The sequence below is a fragment of the Heteronotia binoei genome, chromosome 2, assembly GCF_032191835.1.
Source record: "Heteronotia binoei isolate CCM8104 ecotype False Entrance Well chromosome 2, APGP_CSIRO_Hbin_v1, whole genome shotgun sequence".
Taxonomy (NCBI): Eukaryota; Metazoa; Chordata; class Lepidosauria; order Squamata; family Gekkonidae; genus Heteronotia; species Heteronotia binoei.
Genome location: NC_083224.1, coordinates 22879857 through 22901844, shown reverse-complemented (window position 1 = coordinate 22901844; position 21988 = coordinate 22879857). Strand labels below are relative to the sequence as shown.

At 40.4% G+C, this 21988-nt stretch overlaps 1 protein-coding gene and 1 pseudogene across 1 annotated transcript; both read right to left on the bottom strand.

Annotated features, from left to right (window-relative positions):
* Window positions 1–817: 817 nt before the first annotated feature.
* On the bottom strand, window positions 818–7101 carry LOC132567275 (oocyte zinc finger protein XlCOF6-like; annotated as a pseudogene).
* A 221-nt stretch (window positions 7102–7322) lies between these two features.
* On the bottom strand, window positions 7323–20914 carry LOC132567274 (zinc finger protein 69-like). The gene is made up of 6 exons (XM_060232963.1): window positions 20758–20914; window positions 17856–17970; window positions 16521–16591; window positions 16201–16327; window positions 14006–14125; window positions 7323–7387 (listed from the first exon to the last, which is right to left on the bottom strand). The coding sequence occupies exons 2-6, from the start codon at window positions 17968–17970 to the stop codon at window positions 7323–7325; spliced, it is 498 nt and encodes a 165-aa protein (XP_060088946.1). The 5' UTR covers window positions 20758–20914.
* Between the last annotated feature and the right edge of the window lie 1074 nt (window positions 20915–21988).

Here is a 21988-nt window from a genome sequence, read left to right as displayed (position 1 = left end):
TGGGTAAGCGTAGCTATGAGAACATGTGTAGAGTTCATTTGATTATTAAAATGCATAATCTTCTATTATATCCAGATCTAAACTACCGATATTTTATGTTTTGCATTTTGAATATCCTTAAGTCTTCTGTCTGGAGTTGAGTGGAATAAAGTTTATCTGCATTGTTTGTCTGTGACTGTTTGGGTTACAGGGAACCAGGGAAAGTATAATTCCCGTTTCACTGTGGGGGTGAGGGACGGTGTTTAGGGTGGTTGACATGCAAGTGCAGGGGTGTAGTTGAAGGCCAAGATAAAACAAGACCCCTGAGCAGCTTGAAAGACTTCACAAGTGTTTGAAGCATTGTTTTATTTTCTAGGTACCTGTGACCTGCTTCTCTCCCTCAAAACAACTTTGCTGTGTACAATAGGCTGAGAGAATGATTGGCCCAAAGTAACCTAGGTACTTCTGTGGGACTCCCAGTTTATTTTATTCTATTTTTAGCCCTCCCTCCCCATAGAACAGGCTCAGGGAGGGTTCCCATGATCAAACCTCAGAGCAGTGTGGAAGGATCAGCTTTCAGAAGTTGGCCTTAGCAAATGTTACCAGGTTTTGGGTCCAAATTACAGCCAAACGTAAGACTTTTGCTTCTAAAATTCTGCCTAGTTTTGGAATAACATACATCTACAAACAGCTCTAATCTAGAATGAATGTTCATAAAATTCATGTCATATCCTAGTAACAATTGAGTTCAATATGCCTTCCTAGGCTAAGAAGTTACATGGTTTTTCCCTGTGTGAGATCTTAGACGTTGTTGAACATAAGAATGCTGACTGAATTTCTATTCAAAAGGTTTTTGCCCTCTGTGGATTCCTTGATGCTGTTTAAGATGGCTACTCTGACTGAATTTCTTCCCACACTTTGAGCACTCAAAAGGCTTCTCCACTGTGTGGGTTCTTTGATGCTGTTGAAGACTGATTGAATCTTTTCCCACACTCTGAACATTCAAATTGCTTCTCCACTGTATGGGTTCTGAGATGCGTTTGCAGATGGCCACTGTGACTGAATCTCTTCCCACACTCTGAACATTCAAAAGGTTTCCTCCCTGTGTGTTCTTCGATGCTGTTGAAGATGGCCACTCCGACTGAATCTTTTCCCACACTCTGAACATTCAAAATGCTTCTCTCCTGTATGGATTATTAGATGTTTTTGAAGAGTGCTTCTGTCACTGAATCTCTTTCCACACTCTGAACATTCAAAAGGCTTCTCCCCTGTGTGCGTTCTGAGATGACTTTGAAGATGGCAACTGTGACTGAATCTCTTTCCACACTCTGAGCATTCAAAAGGCTTCTCCCCTGTGTGCGTTCTGAGATGACTTTGAAGATGGCAACTGTGACTGAATCCCTTCCCACATTCTGAGCATTCAAAAGGCTTCTCCCCAGTGTGAGTTCTTTGATGCTGTTGAAGACTGCTACTGTGAGTGAATTTCTTCCCACACTCTGAGCATTCAAAAGGCTTCTCCCCTGTGTGGGTCCTTAGATGACGTTGAAGATGGCTACTGCTGATGAATCTCTTCCCACACTCTGAACATTCAAAAGGCTTCTCCCCTGTATGGATTCTTAGATGTTTTTGAAGACTGCTACTGCTGCTGAATCTCTTCCCACACTCTGAACATTCAAAAGGCTTCTCCCCTGTATGAATTCTTACATGATTTTGAAGACTGTAACTGTCACTGAATCTCTTCCCACACTCTGAACATTCAAAAGCCTTCTCCCCTTTATGGATGCTCTGATGCTGTTGAAAAGTGCTTCTGTCATTGAATCTCTTTCCACAATCTGAGCATTCAGAAGGCTTCTCCCCTGTATGGATTTTAAGATGTTTTTGAAGACTGCGACTCTCGTTGAATCTCTTCCCACACTCTGAGCATTCAAAAGGCTTCTCCCCTGTATGGATTCTTACATGATTTTGAAAATTGCTACTGATACTGAATCTCTTCCCACACTCTGAGCATCCAAAAGGCTTCTCCCCTGTATGGGTTCTTAGATGTTTTTGAAGATTGCTACTGTCACTGAATCTCTTCCCACACTCTGAGCACTCAAAAGGCTTCTCCCCTGTATGGATTCTTAGATGTTTTTGAAGACTGCTACTCTCACTGAATCTCTTCCCACACTCTGAGCATTCAAATGGCTTTTCCCCTGTATGAATTCTTACATGATTTTGAAGATTGCTACTGACACTAAATCTCTTCCCACACACTGAGCATTCAAAAGACTTCTCCCCTCTATGGATTCTTACATGATTTTGAAGATTGCTACTGTCACTGAATCTCTTCCCACACTCTGAGCACTCAAAAGGCTTCTCCCCTGTGTGAGTTCTTAGATGTGTTTGAAGATGGCCACTCTGATTGAATCTCTTTCCACACTCTGTGCATTCTAATGGTTTCCTCACTGTGTGAATCCTTTGGTGTAAAAGGAATTGTGATTTGTATCTGAAGTACTTTCCACACTGAAAGCATTGATGTGCATTCAATACGTTATGCTTCGAAAAATGCATATTAACCTCTTTTTCATCCAAGAACATATTTTCACTCTCTGAACAGATGAAAGGCTTCTCTCCTGAATGAATTATTTGGTGTTGAGCAAGGTTTGATTTCTTGAAGAAGCTTTTAGAACAGTCTGAGCAGCTAGAAGTTTCCTCTCCCGTATGTGTTCTTAGATGTCTAAGGGACTCTGCTCTGCCAATCCTGGCATTTCCACGCTCCAGGCATTGATGGGGCTTCTTTCCACTGTGCATTCTGAAATGGACAGTATATTGGGTTTGGCCTGAGAAGTTCATTCCACACTTCAAGCACTTGTTTGTTTCCTCCAACATGTGAATTGCTTCTTGGAAATCCACCCCCTGGCAAGGAATGGATCTATCCCTCTTCACCCTGTGATGGACTTTCTGTCTCTTCAGTCTGCCTTGAATCCTGACATTTCTTCTCATGTCTTCCTTCTTGACTTCATCAAGCAATAGATGATGCAGTTTCTCATCCTCCTGATTCCTCTGATCATCTCCTGCTGGAATAAGAGAGAGAGATCTTGTTAGAATCCACACAAGGAGGTCTGGTCGGCCCCTTAAGTTCCACCCATGCTCCTAATAGTTTAATGCCTCCCTCCTGTTGTACAGTGAAGTGTACAATAAAGTAGTTTGAAAGTAGATTAAGCCTCCTGCAATAGAGACCCTTGGTTGGGACTCTGGTCATTAATATTGACTCCCCACCTCTGTAGAATGTAGATTCAGATTTGCACTAGAACATGCAAAGAGTGCCACATAGATTTGCACTAGAACATGCATTAATCCTGATCATAGAACTTAATTATATTAACCTGCCTTAACTATTATATTTGCAGAACCTGCTTTAAAGTATATGAGTTTTTGGGGGGTGGGGCATTGCTGAGCTATGGCGGACGCATTCAAGTGAAGCTCCGACTCTTCCCCTGCTAATTCTGGGCACTTCGGCTACAACGTGGACTCAAAATCGTTTTGCAGATGGGAAAATCTCTCAAAACTAAATCCACAGCGAAAGCCAAGATCAAAAACAGGGGGAAACCCACAATAGAAGCTTCGCAATCGGTAAGAGATTTTTTCATACCGATATCTCCCCCTATTCAAACGGGCTGTTCTCCCTCTGTGGATTCTAAAATGTCCCCTGGGCAGAACGTTACTGATAGCCCACACAAGGAGAGGGAAGAAGCCCCAATTTGTAGAAGAGATCTGAACATGCTGTGAGAAGACATTCATATTTATTTTACAAAAACAGTGGAAGCCCTGTTGGCTCCTGTTAATAAACGCATTGATGAAGTGGCTAGTGAACTAGAAGTCACTTTGAAAATGGCGGAATGCTCTGCTGAAATATTTTTGTCATTGCAAGAAGTAAAGCATTTAAAAGCAAAAGAGTCTTTGCTCAACACTATAATAATATCCTTGGAAAATCGTTGGAGAGCCCTGAATTTAAAATTTCGAGGGCTCAGAGAGGGCGCGGAGGAGAATATGGATCTTGCTGCTTTCCTATCACAGTGGTTAGCTCGGGTTTTTAAACAAGAAGGTGGCGCGTCTCTGGCCTTTGCTAAAGCACTGAGGCTTGGACCGTTAGTAATGGTGCACAAAGAAAAACCACGGGATATTTTGGTGCAGTTTCTCTACCCCAAGACAAGAGAAAAAATTCTGAGGGAAGCCGGGCTGCAAGGCTATTTTTTGTTTGAAGGGCAGAAGGTGATTGTGCTACTAGACCTGCCAGCAGAAGCATTAGAAAAGTGGAAGAGCCTAAAGTTTTTTGCTTCAAAATTGTGCCATGCTAACATAAAGTTTCATTGGAGCCCCGTCTCAGATATCTTAGTGTATAAAGGAGGCACACTGTTTAAAGCTTTGAACATCACTACAGGGAAGTTACTTCTTCAAAATTTGAACTTAAGACTATCAAGAAGAGAAGAGGATGAACTGAGTGCTGATGCTCCCATAGCAGAGGAACCACGCATGCCTGAAGCTACTTAAACTCTCAGCTTTATAATTAGATAGTTTAGCATCACCATTTGAACTTGTGTATATGAGTCTGCTGAGTTGCCATAGCACAAACAACGGAGTTAAAGCATTCACTTTTCACGTTTTTTAATAGGATAATGCATATAATAAGTTTTATAGAGTGTTAAAAATTAATGAATGATACATCACATATCCTGGTTTTATAATCATTGATGAATTTTCTTATTTATATTTTAAATTAACCTTGCTAACTTTGTTCAGCCTAACTTCAGGGTTTATCTTGTTAATACTAATACTACTGATATATTTAATTAATGAAATTTATTATGGTTTTTAATGTTTATATGAAGATGCTCCTTGGGATAATTAATCTTGCTAACTCTGTTCAGCCTAACTTTAGGGTTTATCTTGTTAATTCTAATACTACTGACATATTTAATTAATGAAATTTATTATGGGCTTTTAATGTTTGTACGAAGATGCTTCTTGGGATATGAACTTTTATACCAAGCTATGTTGTTACAGTAAGTCTATACTGTTAATGAAATCCAGTTAAAGATTTAGTACTATTATACATTATTTAAAAGTTAAGTATTTATAAATGAATTTTTCTTAAGGTGACTAGAGAACAAAGCATTTATAGCATAGTTGGTTATGAATTAAACTAAAATTGCCTTTATGAACTTTATTATAGTATTTATTAGGAATATATAAAACACAATGAACTCTTAGGCATAAGACTACAACTAACACTACAAATTGTGTATATGGAGACATTTTTGATACTGTTGTCCCTTCAAGTTGTCATTATTATCTGCATTTATTTAGTAGTTTTGGAAGAAATTTTAATACATATAATAAGTTGCTATTTCTTATAAATTTGGGTTAGATAGGCTTAATCATTACTTGGTGGCTTTATGCTTAAAGATAAACTGTTTACATAAGTTTGAAACTACTTGGTTAGTTAAGTTTATAGCCACTGAATTAACAGTGGGCTTGTGATATATTGGTAACAAGTACAAGACAGTTCTAATAGCAAACCTTTATATGTGATGGTACTCAATGCTGATTGTTGATAAAAAAATTTTTTATGTCTTTATACTCTATAGATATCTTTATATTTGTTAAAACCAGTTTTACTTTGGAATGGACCTAAGGTCATTTCAATTGATACCTCGTGAAACGAGTTTCTCAATCGTAACATTGGAGAGAATTTCTTTTCTTTTTTTTAAATTTTAAAGGGTTTTTATTGAAAAAGAAATTAACACACGAAGAGTGAAAACAAGTAACACACAAGAAATGAAACTAAAACAATAAAATAAAATAAAACAAATACAAATACCACCAACACTATCAAAAATACAAACATAAAACATTCAAGAACACATCAATGCACAATACATTGAAAACACATAGCATTCATAACACTTCAATGCGCAGCACATTCAAAACATTGATAAATCTCACAACTAATACAACTACCCACTCAAACACACTGGGAGATGGAGAGGATTTAAAAAATAAAAGAAAAATATTATTATTACTCCATACCAAAACCTTTACTTTTAACCCATTTATAAATAGGGTCCCATTCCTCCTGACATTTTTGGACATTACCATCTCTTAGTCTTGTGGACATTAAATCAGATTCTGCGGCATCCAACAGCTTATTAATAAATTCATCTCTATTAGGGATTCTGTCAATCTTCCAATACTTAGCATAAAGTATTCTGGCGATAGTGACTATGTACAGTAACAGTTTCAGTTTTGTCATAGGAAAGTTTTGTCTACAGATGTTCAGGAGATACAACTCTGGCACATGATTAATATGTATTTTCAAGATTTTTTGAATCCAAATATTAACTTGGGTCCAGTATTTTCTGGCATCTTTACATTGCCACCAAATGTGATACAACGACCCTTTAGCTTCTCGACACTTCCAACATTTATTTGAGTATGTGGGATAGATTTTAGCCAGTCTATCTGGTGTAAGGTACCATCTATATACCATTTTATATAGATTTTCTTTGAAATCTGCTGGTTTTATTAATTTTAAGTTCTGTTTCCAAAGTTTCTCCCATTCGTCTAAGGCTATATTGTAGCCAAAGTCCTTCAGCCAACGGAGAATTTCTTTACAGTCTGCTGTATAGTACAGAAAGGAAGGGGAGAAAGGAGTGTTTTGTTAAGTTTGTTCATATTCAGGTGGTTAGAGCCTCCCCAGAGGTATAGGAAGGTTTCAAATTAGGGAGATTAGCTGACTCCTCCCTATAAGTTGGTAGCTTAGAAAGAGTTGAAACCTGTGCCCCTATTGGGACTTAAGTGGTAGAGATTAGTCTCTACTTAGAGTTTTGTGTTCACGTTTAGTGTGTTGTGTACGTATTGTATTTATTGGTTTTATTTAATTTGTTTTGGTATACACTTGTTCTCAGGAATCTAAACCAATGTCTCAGCAGTACAAGTTTATAACGTGGAATTGCAAAGGTCTTAACAACCAAATCAAACACAGGCATATAACTAATGAATTATATAAAGAAAGAGCTAACATTGTTTTTCTGCAGGAAACCCATCAAAAGTCCGGTGCCAAACAGCTTCTGAAATCCCCATGGTTCACCCAAACATTCCAGGCCTTAGGCACGTCAAAATCAAAGGGAGTTGCGATTCTCATCTCAAAGAATACGCCATTCCAATGCCAATCAACAAAGGTAGATCCTTGTGGGCGATACATTTTTGTTCAAGGTATGTTAAATGACACCCCAATTACACTTGCATCAATTTATGTGCCTAACAATTCCCAAGTCAATTTTATTAAAGCCACACTAGATGAATTAAGCTCTTTTCAAAAAGGGGAAATCATTGTTGGAGGTGATTTTAATATCATTGCTGATCCGGTCTATGACAAAACACACAAGAAAGGGAAATCACCTCAATCTGTCTTGAAACCAACTGCTCTACAAAATGTTCTAGACACTTACAACATGATAGATATTTGGCGTACCTTAAACCCTGGTTCCAGAGAATATACTTATTTTTCTTCTGTACATGAAGTATACTCCAGAATTGATTTTCTAATCACAGCAAAAAATCTAGTGGGCAAATTTTCTAATGCAAAGATTGATTCTATAAAGATATCAGATCATGCTGCAGTATCCTGTGATTTATTTCTGCATAACTCTGATGAAAAAGGTCCCAGATGCACATTGAATAAATTGCTGCTAACAAATTCGGTCATTTCAGATGAGATAGAGCAGCACATTAAAGAGTACTTTTCTTTTAATGCCACGTGTGGGGTCTCCCAAGATTATGTCTGGGATGCTTTTAAAGCACTGATAAGAGGCAAATTAATTTCCATTGCTGCCAAATGTAAAAAAGAGAATCAATTGAAAAGGTTTTAAAAGACTTAAATGAGTATGGGCAAGTGGCTAGTCTGAAGATAAATAAACAAAAATCTAAAATGTTATCGAAAAATATGTTAGATCAGGAGGTTAAGAGATTGGAAGATAAAGCTGGCTTTAAGAGCAAAAAGAAAGTAAAGTATATGGGGATAAATTTAACTAATAAATGCAGTACTATTTATGATAACAATTATTTGAGTTTGTTAAAAGAGACTGAGATACAGTTAGGAAAGTGGGAGGGATTGCAATTATCGCTTATGGGCCGGACTGCACTTATAAAAATGGCTATTCTTCCTAAGATTATGTTTTTATTCCAGATGATTAGCAAAACATTAAAAAAAGACTTTTTTACTAGATTAAATAAGATCATGATGGCCTACATCTGGCAAGGTAGGAAACCCAGGATAAAACATAAAATTTTATGGGACAAAAAAGAAAATGGTGGGCTGGGACTTCCAGATTGGGAAACGTATTACACTGCTAACGTAATGGTATGGTTAAAGGAATGGGTCTGTCTGGAGAATAAAAGAATTCTTGCAGTAGAAGGACATGATCTTAAAGTTGGTTGGCACGTGAATATGTGGTATGTAGAAAAAGAACATAAATATTTTACCAACCACTTAATATGTAAATCTTTGCAAAGTGCTTGAGAAAAAATTAAGAGACAAATATATACTAAAACGCCTAGATGGATTTCTCCAAGCGAGGCTTCCATACAGCCACAATTATTTGATATGACAAAAATAGTGAGGTATTGTGATTTGTTAAATGATGCTGACACTTTTAGAATGCAGGAGGATTTAGAAAGTCAAGATATAAAAATGGACTGGTAGTTAAATATGCAGATTAAAGCAAAATGTAACAAAGATAAATTAATTGGTTTTAATAAAGGAAATTTTGATTTTGACAAATTACTACTGACAAAGGATGATAAGCAAATTAAGAAATTCTATAATTATTTTATGAGCTTGAAGTTGGAAGATGAAACTGTGAAAGAGGTAATAATAAAATAGGCACAAAATTTCAGGAAAACTATAGAGTTAGATCAATGGGCACAAATTTGGCAGTCAAACTATAAGATCACTAAGGCAATAAGTTTCAGAGAGAACTTATTTAAAATGTTTCATAGGTGGTACATTACACCAGTATAATTAGTGAAAATTAATTCAAGTTTATCTCCAAAATGTTGGAAATGTGGTGTAAAAATAGGTACATTTTTTCATTTATGGTGGACATGTAGCAAAGCAAGAAAGTACTGGGTTAAAGTTTATCGATTTTTGCAAATGATGCTGAGTATAAAGCTCCAATTTAAGCCTGAAGTTATATTGCTATCTATGGTGAAAAAGGAGGTGTTTAAAGAAAATGCTTATCTGATAATTCACATTCTTACTGCTGCAAGAATCTTATATGCAAAATATTGGAGACAGGAGAAAATACCAAGGTTGGCTGAATTGACAGACAAGGTTTTACAAGCTGCAGAAGCCGATATATTGATGGCTATAATTAATGGGGAATCAAAAGTACTGGCTAATAAGAAATGGGAGAAATTATATGTCTGGACTCATAACAGAGTTAAAGCTGAGGAAAATAATGAAGTGGGAGAAAATAATAAATGAATAATAGAAATATGGAGAAGAGATAATCAAAATGTAATTATGAAGTAAGTAAGGGGGGAAAAGTGAATTTATAAATTAATGTAATCCACCTTTCCCTTCTGTTTTTTACAAGTTTAGAGTGCTTTTCATAAGTGGTTAGATATGTTAAATGGATTGTAATAATGAGTTGGTATGTAATTATTGGAGTTATAATAATTTTTTTTGGGGGGGGGGAGAATTCGTTATTTGAATGGTCCAGAGGTACCTTTTCACTGCTTGAGAAAATTGATCTTTTAAAATCTTTTTTATTACCAAAATTTCTATTTTTATTTCAGAATCTGCCTATTCCAATTGATAGAAGTGATTTGCAAAGGTGGCAAAAAGCCTTTATGGATTTCCTGTGGAACTATAAACACCATAGACTCTCCCTTTCTATGATAGCAAAACCTACATCATTAGGAGGTTTGGGTGTTCCCCTCTTAGAGAAATACTATGTAGCATCTCAATTAAAATACCGTATTTTTCGCACCATAAGGCGCTCCGGACGATAGGACGCACCTTCCTCCTGGGGGGCGATCCGCTGCCTCTGCCTCCGATCCAGCGCTTCCCCCGCGCCTCCCTGCCTGGCTCCATCTTCTTCCAGCAAGCGCTGGGTTTGCGGTGGGGCCACGTGGAGCGATCCCAGCGCTTGCTGGAAGAAGATGGAGCCAGGCAGGGAGGTGCGGGGGAAGCGCCGGATCAGAGGCAGTGGATCGCCCCCCCCCCCCAGGAAGGTACGTACCTTCGCTCCATAAGGTGCACACACTTTCGCCCCCACTTTTTTTGGAAGAAAAAGTGCGTCTTATGGTCTGAAAAATACGGTATATACTTTCATATGCAAATCCGTACTATGATTCAGCGTGGCTAAGTATTGAAAAGGCTTCGCTAAGCGAGGCGTTGCTACATGAGGTCATTTGGCTTGGGAAATTTGAAAGACCAAAAATGGTTTTGAACAATCCTTTTTTAGAACATACACTTAATTTATGGAATAAATTTAGAGAGGTTTTAACACCAGCCACCTCCCCGTTTATGGCTTTTCTTGGACAAACCTGGTTTTAACAGGGAAAAATGTAAATGATTTTAAACTCTGCCATGAAAATTTTTTTTTTTCGTCTAATAGACATTACAACCACTGGTAAACTTAGTTCAATAGCCCAACTAGAAGCAAAACATAAAATCAAAATCCCCTGGATGCAATATTATCAAATACGTGATACCTTGAACAAAATTATACCTCTTACATGTGCAATCAGGCAATTAAATGCCTTTGAAATTCGGTTAAAGAATAGCTCTACAGCTGTTAGAGGTATAATTTCAAATATTTATCAGTTACTAAACTTAAAGACATGGGTGCAATGTACATTGCAACAAAATCAGTGGCAGAAAGACTGTGGGAAAGTTTTCTCGGAAGAACAATGGAACTCAGTATGGAAAAGCTCTTTATTTAAATCAAGATCCTCTTATATTAAAATCCAAAACTTTAAAATCTGGTCCAGATGGTATTACACGCCGTATATTATGTTTCGTAGCAAACTAATCCCAAACCCAAGTTGTTGGAAAGAATGTGAAGAAATAGGCACGTTAAAACATTGTTGGTGTTTATTTTGGAAATCAGTTTTGGAAATCAGTTCTAAAGATTACTGCAAAAATAATTGGTTGTGATATCCCTCTAGTACCAGAGCTGATTCTGCTGAATATGTGGAATACTAATCCGTGTTCTAAACAGAAATTAGAACTACTTTCTATTTTATTAATGGCAGCTAAAATCAAGGTGGCACAATGTTGGAAATCTGACAAAAGTCCTAATATTCGTCAATGGTTTGATAAAGTCTGGGATCTCTTGATTCAAGATAAGTTGGCATCCTGCATATTGAAATTTGAAAATCCATTAGTAGCAGATACCTTTGTTGAAAAATGGTCTGGATTCCTTGTAGATATAAATGAAAATCCATCTTCCAGCTCATCTACTCTAACTCTAGCCGCCCTGAGCCTGCCTGGGCGGGGAGGGCGGGATACAAATAAAATTTAATAAAAATAATAATAATAATTAATAATAATAAAAAAACTAAATATCTAGATTACATTCTGTACTAATTGTCTCTTTAAATATGTTGTTAGCTTGTAACATGAGTTAAGATTTTGTGTATGTAAAATGCATTTATATTTAAGTTTTGCACTTTTTCTGTATGTTTTATTTCTGTAAGTGATGTCTTTTCTATACCAAGTTAAAATAATAAAAATGTAAGTTGTAAAAAAAAAAAGTATATGAGTTTTTTTATGGGCCACAGGCCTAGTGGTCTGGAGAACAAGAGAACAATGTAATTTCTTGTTAGACTCTTGGCTAAACATACTAGACATCAGAAGGAAGCTTTCTCGCTAGCAGAAATATGTTAGCACAAGTTTGTTCTGTAAACATCTTTCAGTAAAAGTAAGAAATCTTCTCACCTCCGGAGATATATCACTCTACAAAGGTCACATCACCCTACAAGAGCAGAAACACTGCTCTTACACGTTTTCTGGAATTAGGCCAGGTGCCCACACAGTGAATTAATACAAAGGATAAACACAAGGAGCAGAAAAAGAAAAACAGCAACTGTAAGATACTAGGAAGTGAGGCTTGGGGGTCCAGATTAGAAAACCCTATGAGATATCACTTCATCTTTCACCTCTAAACTGGGAAATGAAATTTATTTGACCAATTAGTATAATCAAAATGCCAAAGCGAGAACTTTGTAACCAATCTCCAAGTTGGCTTTTGTTATCAGAAATGTATAAATGCTATGGCTTTTGGGAAGATGTCTGCAAGGAAAGCAGGGAAAGATTAAGGGGGGGTTGCGTTCCTTCCCACATTAATGTGAAAACAATAAAAAGAACCTGCATATCTATATCTTCACACCTCTGTTGTTGAGTCTCTTAATTGGACCAAAAGGGGCTCTTTGCCATGTACAACACCTCTGTTACTTCTTTGAGGGCTGTTTTATGATTGAAGCTCTTTTTGTATTCCAAGCAACTACACAATTTGTCTCCTGAGTGTGAAGAGTGCCTCTTGCCATAATTTTATTCTCAGCTACAATAAGCAACCCAAAGGGTTATAGTGACTTAAATTTACTAAATATAGTGTATTACAAATTTATAACTTCGATAGGTGAACCATAGTTCACAATAATTCATATACACATAAGCAATCACAATACAAAATATTTTCTACAAAAATAAACAGTTCAAAGTAGAGTTTTAATGTACAGGAGATTGACTTGATATCCTACATCGAAGTTTCTTCCAGCAAAGGTGAACTGTACAATCTCCTCTTCCATGGAGACAACTCCAGTCAATATAATCACATTCCGCCCTGAGCCTGCCTTGGCAGAGAGGGCGGGGTATAAATAAAAACTTATTATTATTATTCCAAATGGAAGGTAACGCCAAACTCTTCCTCCTCCAATTATTTACAATAACATCCCCTTTAGTATATTCACAAATAGACTCAAAAAGTCTCTTATGTTTACACAACTGGCACCAGCTCAGAAGACGGCTCAAGATTTTATTCTCAGGCTGTTTATATGACTTTATGTAACCTTTGAGTTAGAGAACAGGAGAGCCAGTTTGGTGTAGCGGTTAAATGTGTGGACTCTTATCTGAGAGAACCGAGTTTGATTCCCCATTCCTCCACTTGCACCTGCTGGAATGGCCTTGGGTCAGCCATAGCTATTGCAGGACTTGTCCTTGAAAGGGCAGCTGCTGTGAGAGCCCTCTCAGCCCCACCCACTTTACAGGGTGTCTCTGGTGGGGGAGGAAGATAAAGGAGACTGTGAGCTGCTCTGAAACTCTGAAATTCGGGAGTGGAGGGCAGGATATAAATCCACTATCATCATCTTCTTTCAGGGTCTTTACTTGTTATTAGTATATTCCTGCTTGCTCTTTCTGTTATGTCTATACCTGAACTAAGTAACCATTTTAGCCCTAGGAAAGGGAATGCTATGGCTACAAGGCCGACCAGCGTTATCTGACTCCCAAAGAATGTCTACTTCCATTTTCTTGGTGCTCAGGGGGCTTGGAATGTTGGTTGGGGGGATGGAAGAGACTGTTATTAGTGGATTTTGGCACTTTGCGTTTTGAATGTATAACGGATGGACCCAAACTTCTATCTAAGGGAACTGAGGTCTCAACCCTCAGTTTCAGCAAGAATAATCTTGCATCAGTATCTGTTTAACTCTTTCAATAAACTACCTTTATTCATCAAATGAAGAAGTAATTATTGAGGAGGGCTGTGTAGAACTTGACACTAAGCAAATTAGCATCTGTGTTCATTCTCTGACTGAAGGTCTTTACAAACGCCACACTTTCATTTCCCTTTTCCCTGCAGTGGATTCTTTGGTTCACACGGAGGCCTTTGTTCCTCTTTGGTTGACTGACCTTTCTTCATGGATTAGGGTTTCAGGGAGGACCCCTCTTGGCAAGGAATGGGCTTATCCCTCCTCTTACCTGCATGTCTTTCCTCCTGCCTCTGGGGTCCATCTCTGTGGTTTTCTTCAGCATCTTCATTCTTTACTTTTTCCAAGGAGAACCCCTGGAATTCCCCAGCTGTCTCCTCTACATTTGCTGCTGGAATAAGGAAAGAGTTTCCATCAGCACCCATGCAAGAAGCCAAGAAGCACCAGTCAGGCACTCCTCACCCTTGGGTCTGCATTTCTTTTATAAGATCTTCTTTCCTTCCAAACTGAACCACTGGTCACACCCACAGAGATGTTTTTATATTCTGCCCATGCTGAATATATGTTTTTATATTCTGCCCAGCATGTATTTTAAGGGGGAAAGTGGCAAAGAATGATTTCCCTGCAGCTCTTGTGACTCTCCACTCTTGACAATTAAGCAGAAAAAGTTATCACAATATGCAGTCATAGAACTGCACAGAGCATTTCCTTCTAGTTGTGAAGAGCCAGGAGGAGCTGGTTTTCAGCCTTCCCAAAATACATATTTTCTGTGGATCTAACCACGTGAATCCCACAGTTCAAAGGGGGGGGGCACTATGGGTTTTGGGAGAAGTGCCATTTGTTAGGTGGGCAGGGAAGAACCAATGAGAAAACCAACCATGCAAAGTCAGCTGTATTTTCTTGCTATTTCTGAGCCATTCTCTACCCCACAGCTGGGCTAGTCTATCATTTAAAATGCACAGCAGTTTCTGAATCCTCCAAGGATTTCTGCCTTTTCTAGAAGCATCAAGCCAGCCTGTCTCTATGGAAAGGACTGTATCTGATTTTCAGCAAGAGATGGCCAGAAGACTGGCTTATATGGTCTCAAAGTCATTCACTTGTTTCAGCAGAGGAAGAGACTCCAGAAGCCCATCCCAGCATAACACACAGTGAAGAAAAGTCCAGATAAGGCCTCAGAAGAGACTGTCCTGTTCCATCTTCACAAAAGAAACAAGGAAGATGCAAGGAATGCACACCAAATGTGCAGATACAGAATGAGCATTCAGCATGACCAGGGTGATGTAATGTAAATGTAGGGAAGTTAGTTTGGCAGACCCTTAGAACAGCACAGAGGTGTCATTTTTGTCAACCATCTTCCTTGGGGATGGGGGAGATGGTGCTGGCCAGATTTAGAGAAACCTGGGCATCAGGGAGCTCTGAACGGACAGGTATACCTGGCTTTTCTGTGGCAGATGCCCTCCTGTCTTAAGGGGGTGGAAAGGGCATAGCTTTTGGGAAAGAGCTGGTCACTTGTCTCTTGGGGAGACGGAAGGCTGCTGCAGTATTTTCTCCACCTGGCTGTGGCTCAACCAACTGTGTTTCAACTGAGAACTTGTTTCTGTATTTATTGGGCTGACAGAGTCAGTGGGAATCTCTTCAACAGCACACAATTCCACCCTCTTGGGGTGAGGACTGATCCTCCTCACAGCAACAGAGGATGCCCTGTGGTTTGGCTTAAACCAGTTCTCCTCGAGTTAGAGAATAGGAGAGCTGTCACTAGAGAATGAGCAAACCGCAACCAACAGATTATAGTGACATAAATAACTAAGAAACTTATACAAATATAACCACACTGTTTATAACTTATGTACCATGCACTTGCAATAATTCCATCAAAGTAAATATGAATCTCCCAGAATCCCCCTGATCACCCGGAAATAATCAGAACAATCAAGCACAACAAATTCCATGGGAACAAGACATCGACTTTTGCTTCCTGTTTCACATAGCTTCTTCCAGCCTGGAATTTTAATAGAGATTCATTCACCTATATTGATAAAACATTTCTCAGTTGATTGCTTTACAACATAAATCAATGCCTATAATCATTAAAAAAATTAACAATTGTTTCCAGTTACAGTAACACAAATTGCAACATGTGTTTAGGTTCATAGGGGATATTGTAAAGGCTGACAACTGAGAAATTAGGATTTGGCTTTTCCCAGAGTCTTTTGGAGGGCCTCTGAGCCCCACCTTGCACTCAGGACAAGACAACTTCTCTGGCTTGGCTGATGGCCCTCAGCTGCCCTGGATCAGTGGGGTGGCTTGTATTGCTCTACCTGGCCACGTTGAACAACACTTTCATGGCCATCCCAACTGCTCGATGCACCAAGTGGAAGCCAGTTAGCTGCACTGGCTTCACAAAGATATGTTGCATTATTCTAATGGTAGCAATATGCACCTTTGGCACCTATGAAAGATCCTTACCCAAAAAAGTCACACTCTCATAGGTTTCCAGCATTACTTCTTTGTAGAGAGCTTTTTGACCTGGATCCAGCAGGGCCCACTCCTCCATGGTGAAATACACGGCCACCTCCTCAAAGGAAAATGGAGACTGAAAGAAAAAGCAGTTTCCCTCATCAGAGATCATGGCCGGCAGACCTCGACACCCTCAACAGTGGTACTTTCTGAGGGTGTAGGAGGTAGAGTTTGGTATGTGTAAGGCTGTCTTCCTAAGACAGCAGGAGCAAAAGCTTCCCCGAGAAAGGAGGGAAGGCACTGACTATCCCCTGTTCATCCTCCCCTACCTGGACCAGAGGCTGAGCAGCCATTCCCACTTCTCTGCAAGGAAAATAGCTCGACAACATCACTTCACTGCCTGCAAGGGAGACAAAATTAGAAGGAAGGATTTTAAATTCAAATCCCAACTTTTTTGGCTTCTCTGAATCCTGCTTACACATCCCCATTCCCAGGCATTGTGAAACCTTGTCTTCTTCATGCTCAAGAAAATTTGTAAGAACTTTTAGTAAACTGTGGGAGAGGTAGAAGAGAAGCACCAGGTACCCATGAGCCTCAGGGGTTATAAATGCTGTCAACACATTTCACACTTCTGTGAGATTTGATATGTGCCCTGTGAACCTTGGGGCTCAAATGGTTGCAGGATCAGACCAAAAGCTTGGGCATGATATTCTCCCACCTGCTGGGCCTTCTTACCCATTCTGGAGTCTGGAATAGTAGGAGAAAAAGAGGCAATTGGAAATCACATAGTACGACATGTGACCATCACATTCAGCCTGAAACCCATGTGGTTTTAGCACATCAGCTAACACTCTGGGGAACTGCCAATGTGTTTCCAAAACGTCCGCTGATGCTCTGACTTCACATCCAGGTATTTGGCCAAACAAGACATGAAAATTGCACCTTGTCTAACCCATGCTCCACCCTCAAGCCTCCTATGAGCTCCAGGCCATGGACTGGCAAGCCTTTTTCTGGCTATGGCCCCCAGATGCCCCCTAAAAGTCTTTAAACTGGGACACAGAGCCCAAATTACTGGTCTCAGGCAATGTTTTTTTTTCTTTTTTAGATTTGCTGCCCCAGAACAGGGTGTGTGTGTGTAAAGTGCTGTCAAGTCATAGCTGCCTCATGGTGACTCTAGTTCTATAAGGCTAGAGACATTTAGAGGCAGTATGTCATTGCCTGCCTCTGCATAGGAACCCTGAATTTCTTTGCTGGTTTTCCAAGCCAAAAATTAAGCAGGGCTGACCATTCTTGGCTTCTAAGATCTGATGATCTTGGTTAGTCTGGGCCATGCTGGTCAGGAGAACGTGGAGGTTCCAATGATTCACCTTGGCTAATGGCTGCACCCAGATTTGTCCTCCTTTTCTTTTTTCAGAGACCCTGTGCCTTTCTAAGGGAAGGAAGCTGAGATATAAATATTTCCATTAATGTAAATAAGAATGGAATTGCTCGCCATTAATCTGTATACTTCCCCTTAAATCAGAGTGACCATTGTGACATCCCAGGGCACTTTCCCCCAGAACTCCATTCTATGTAGAAGTATTTCCCTTTTCTCCTGTCCTGAAGCTTCTGCTCAAGAACTTCACAATGTGTCCCAATCCTCTCTGGGCAGGAGGCCCCCTTACCACTTGACAGGGTCTCTCGGGAATGCTCCTGGGCCTTCACCCTCTGACCTTCCTCTGACGAAGCTCCTGCTGCCTCAAAGAACTTTGCTTCCACCTTCATGGATCCTCTCCACATCTGAAACAACAGCAAGGGAGAGGGGTAAGACAAGGAATGGGATGGTGGTGGTGGGGGAGGAAGATGGATCCTGATCCACTCCCAGACTTCTCATCCCTGACTTCACCACCACAGAGCTGCTATAACCACAGGGGCAAGAAACAGGGTTGGGTTTTCTTCCCAGCCTTCTGAACTATCTAGAAGTAGAAATATCTAAGAAAAGATAGGAACAAAACAATGAAGCATTATAAAAAGCAGAAAGGAGGACAAATTGCTTTCAAGAAGAATCTTTTGAAGAAGGAGGTAGAATTTTACAAAGTAAAGCTGCACTGAGAACAACTGGGAGAAGAAATCACCAGGAGTAGATGTGATTTCAGGGGAGGTATTCCACGCCACAGAAAAGGAGTCCACCAGAATCTCAACAAGAATCTGCTAACAAAGATGGAAAACAAAAGAATGGTCCACAGAGGGGAAATGCTCACGTTACATTCCAGTTCTGAAAAATTGAGACATCAAAGATTGTAGCAACTACTGAACCACAGCATTAATTCCTCATGCAACTCAAGTGATGCTCAACATTTTACAACAGGGCCCGTGGTGATATAATGAAAGACAGATGCCAGATGTTCCAGGTGAATTCACAAAAGGAAGAGGCACTTGAGATCATACTGCAAATTCACATTGGTTAATAAAGCGAAGATCATTTCAGAAGGTAACCAGCTTACATTCATAGCTTACATCCATGCTTTTGACTGATGGGATCAAGAAAAGATATGATTTATCTTTTTATTACTAACCGCAGCCAAACTCACCAAAGCATGCACTTGGAAATCTGTTCATCCTCCCCTTATCCATAATTGGTTTAAAACTATCTGGGATATTTTTGTTATGGAGAGACTTTCAGATCACATTTACTGCATACACAACCCCCACTCTGTCTCTCAGTTCTATACCACATGGGAATGCTTTCTAGAATTTATTCATGAGAACTCTGTTTTCAGTTCGCACAATGCTAATACTAGTAAAATTTTGTATTCTTTTTTAGAGCATAGGCTAATATATTTCTCTGGAAATCACATTATATTTGTATATGTGTCACAATATAACCTTTTTGGCTTTGTTGTACAAACAGGCTCGGCTTCATTTCCTAGCTGGTAAAATTCACTATGGACTGTGTCTTTGTTGCACTTCTGTTTTTACTGACAAAATTTATTAAATAAAGTAGTATTAAAAAAAGGGGGAAAGGTGCTGGTTTGAAAAGAAATGGATGCGCCACAACATCTGATTGTAGTGATGCACACCTCTATGAAGCCACAGCAAGCCCAGCACTTTAGGCAAGGTGCCCCACCCCAACCTTCATGAGGGCAAGCACAGCAGCAGCTTTCCTGTGCCTCAGAGCACACCGTGAGGCTGCTGTTGCTCCGCCTGCAGCATCTGACATGACAGCAGCCTCACAGCGTGCTCTGAGGTGCAGGCATGCTGCTGCTGCACTCGCCTTTGCCAGGTATTTCCCTCACTGCAGAAGCGAGGGTGGGTGGGAGGGCGAAACTGGTGCCCTCCCCAGGGCCGCATCCCACATAGCTGCCTAAGGCTGCCTAGTGAACAGGCCAGCCCTGCTTGTACTCTGGGCAAGAGGCCACTGTTAGAATACGGAGAAACAGTATGGTATTGGTATCCCATAGGCAAGGGTGCCAGACTAGAATGGATTTTATCTCCCTGTCATTTAGAGGAAGGAGGAGTGAAAATGGTAGAAGGAACATTAAGAATCTGAGATATGCAGATGACACCACATTACTGGCAGAAAGTAGTGAAACCTTGAAATCATTATTAGTGAAGGCTAGAGCAGAGAATGCTAAAGGATGATTACAGCCTTGACCATCAGGAAGACAAAAGTACTGACCAGCGGAGAAGTGTAGAAATTGAATGCTTGTGGTTCCTGTTTAAGCCCAAAAAAGTTTTATTCAAGGTATAAGCATCATGTGCAAGCATGTGACTACCCACCCGAATCTATCATTATGGAAGGCATCACTTTAAGCCACATGTAATGAGACTCCATCAACCTTAGGAAGAAACTTGCACAGATACAGACTGGTATTTCCTTTCTTACATAATGCAAAAACCTGGACTATTCTGAAAAAGTGTACTTGCACACAAAAGCTTATACCTTGAATACGATTTTGTCTTAAAGATGTCACTGGACGTAAACTCTGTTCTATAATTAATGCAGATAAATGCACCCCCTTCCAAAAAAAAACCCCTGGAGATGGGGGGAGCATAGCCCAGATATGCAGTATTTTGGGCAGCCAATCAGCATGAATGACTCTTCCCATGTGATCGAATTCTTATGGGGCCTCCCTCTGCCCTCCATGGCTCAGGATGTATTTTGGGTTGCCAAAATCACATCCCGCCTTTCAGCCTCTGCAAGGGGTACCGCAGAGAGCATTTATTCAATCCCATTGATATCCTGCTCCCTCTCCCCGGAATGGGGCTCAAGGTGACAAACATAAAAAACACCTGATGAAACATTACAAAAGATACAAGAAACTTTGAAAATACAAAACTATTGGCAATCTATCTCTAATGAACTCCACCCACCCTCCAGCAGGGCAGGATGCCGGGATGCTGCCGGCCTCCCCCCACCCCCTCCTCACCTATCCGCTGCCCGGCGGGTCCCGATCCCCCAAAGGCCGCCCGGGAAAGAGCCGCCTTGCAAGTCCTGCAGACCCCCTTCCAAGGCAGGCGCCTCCAAACCACCCCACCCCTACCTGGGGGCTGACAGAGGGAAACACCCACAGAGAAGAACTTCACCTTTGCAAAGGATTTAAAAGGGCCCCTGCCCCGAATACGTGGCGAGAGCAGAATCCCTCTCTGCAGAGACAGCAAGGGCTGACTAGGGAGGGGACCGTCCCGGGCTCTTCCTCGTCTGGAGCCCCTCCCCTGTCCTCTTTCCCCTTCCGTTCCCCCTCTGCTCGGTCACTCCAGCAAACAGCTCGTCTCTTTTAACCCTTTCACGGCTGCAGAGCTCGGAATAAAAGCTCCCTGCCCTCCCCCTAAAGACCCCCCCCCCTCCGCGGTACTTCACCGGACTTCAGCCCGGCTGCAGCCAGCGACACCCTACTATGCAGCTTAACGGCGCTGCTCGGGAGTCGCTCCGAACAGGAGGGTGAGGGAACCCCAGGCTGGATCAGCCCCCAGTCTCATGAAAAGGCGGCTGAGCAAGTGGCTCCCCCTATTCCCTTCCTCGCCTGGCCTCGATCCTTCCTACTCCACCGAGTAACGGCTGGGAGACTCCATTGGAGGAGGGAGCTAGACCTGGACTGGGGAATCCATGCAATTCATTGTTCCACCAGAGAATCGGCCCTCCTGGGTCAAACCATAGTGGCTTCATCTGGTCCAATATCCTGACCCCGGAAGGTGGTCCAGTTTAACAATTTGCAGCTGGATGCCCTTGAGAGGGAGAAAAGTTCTCTTTGCCCACTCTCTCTATTTCATGCATCATTTGATAAATCTCCATCATGTCCCCACTTAGAACAAAGTTGCAGTCCAGTAGCACCTTTAAGTCCAACAAAGTTTTATTTGGAATGTAAGCTTTTGTGGGCATGCACACTTCATCAGAGGTTGAAACAGAGTACAGTGAGCAGTGCTACATAAAGCTAGGGGGAAGTGGTCAAGCAAGCAAAAATAGTTAGAATCCAATGGCAAAATAGTGAAAATAAAAAAACTGAAAGAATCATGTTTGGTCTGGATAGCATCAGTTGTGTGGGAAAACAACAAAGGCAAAAACATGTCTGAGTCGGAGAATGATGGCGACAGTCCATCACAAGGTGATACATATAGAGTCTGTTAATTCTTTTATTTCTCCTCAAGCAGGGGTTAAATTGAGAACATCTTTTTCTTAGGGGTGTTTCTGTCCACCTAATTTAACATGTAGCATAGTATTATAAACATCATTCCAGTTTGCCAATACAAAAAAAGAATATATACATGGGTTTAGCATATGTAATGAGATGACCAGTATCCCTTATTGTAGTATGTCAGT

Coding starts and splice junctions, on each gene's coding strand:
- LOC132567274 (XM_060232963.1), bottom strand. CDS start 17,970: ATGTGGAGAGGATCCATGAAGGTGGAAGCAAAGTTCTTTGAGGCAGCA. Junction 16,592..17,855: donor CCGAGAGACCCTGTCAAGTG/GTAAGGGGGCCT, acceptor TCTCCCTTGCAG/GCAGTGAAGTGATGTTGTCG. Junction 7,388..14,005: donor GCAGGAGGAAAGACATGCAG/GTAAGAGGAGGG, acceptor GTTTTGTCATAG/ACCGGATCAGCAATGATATT.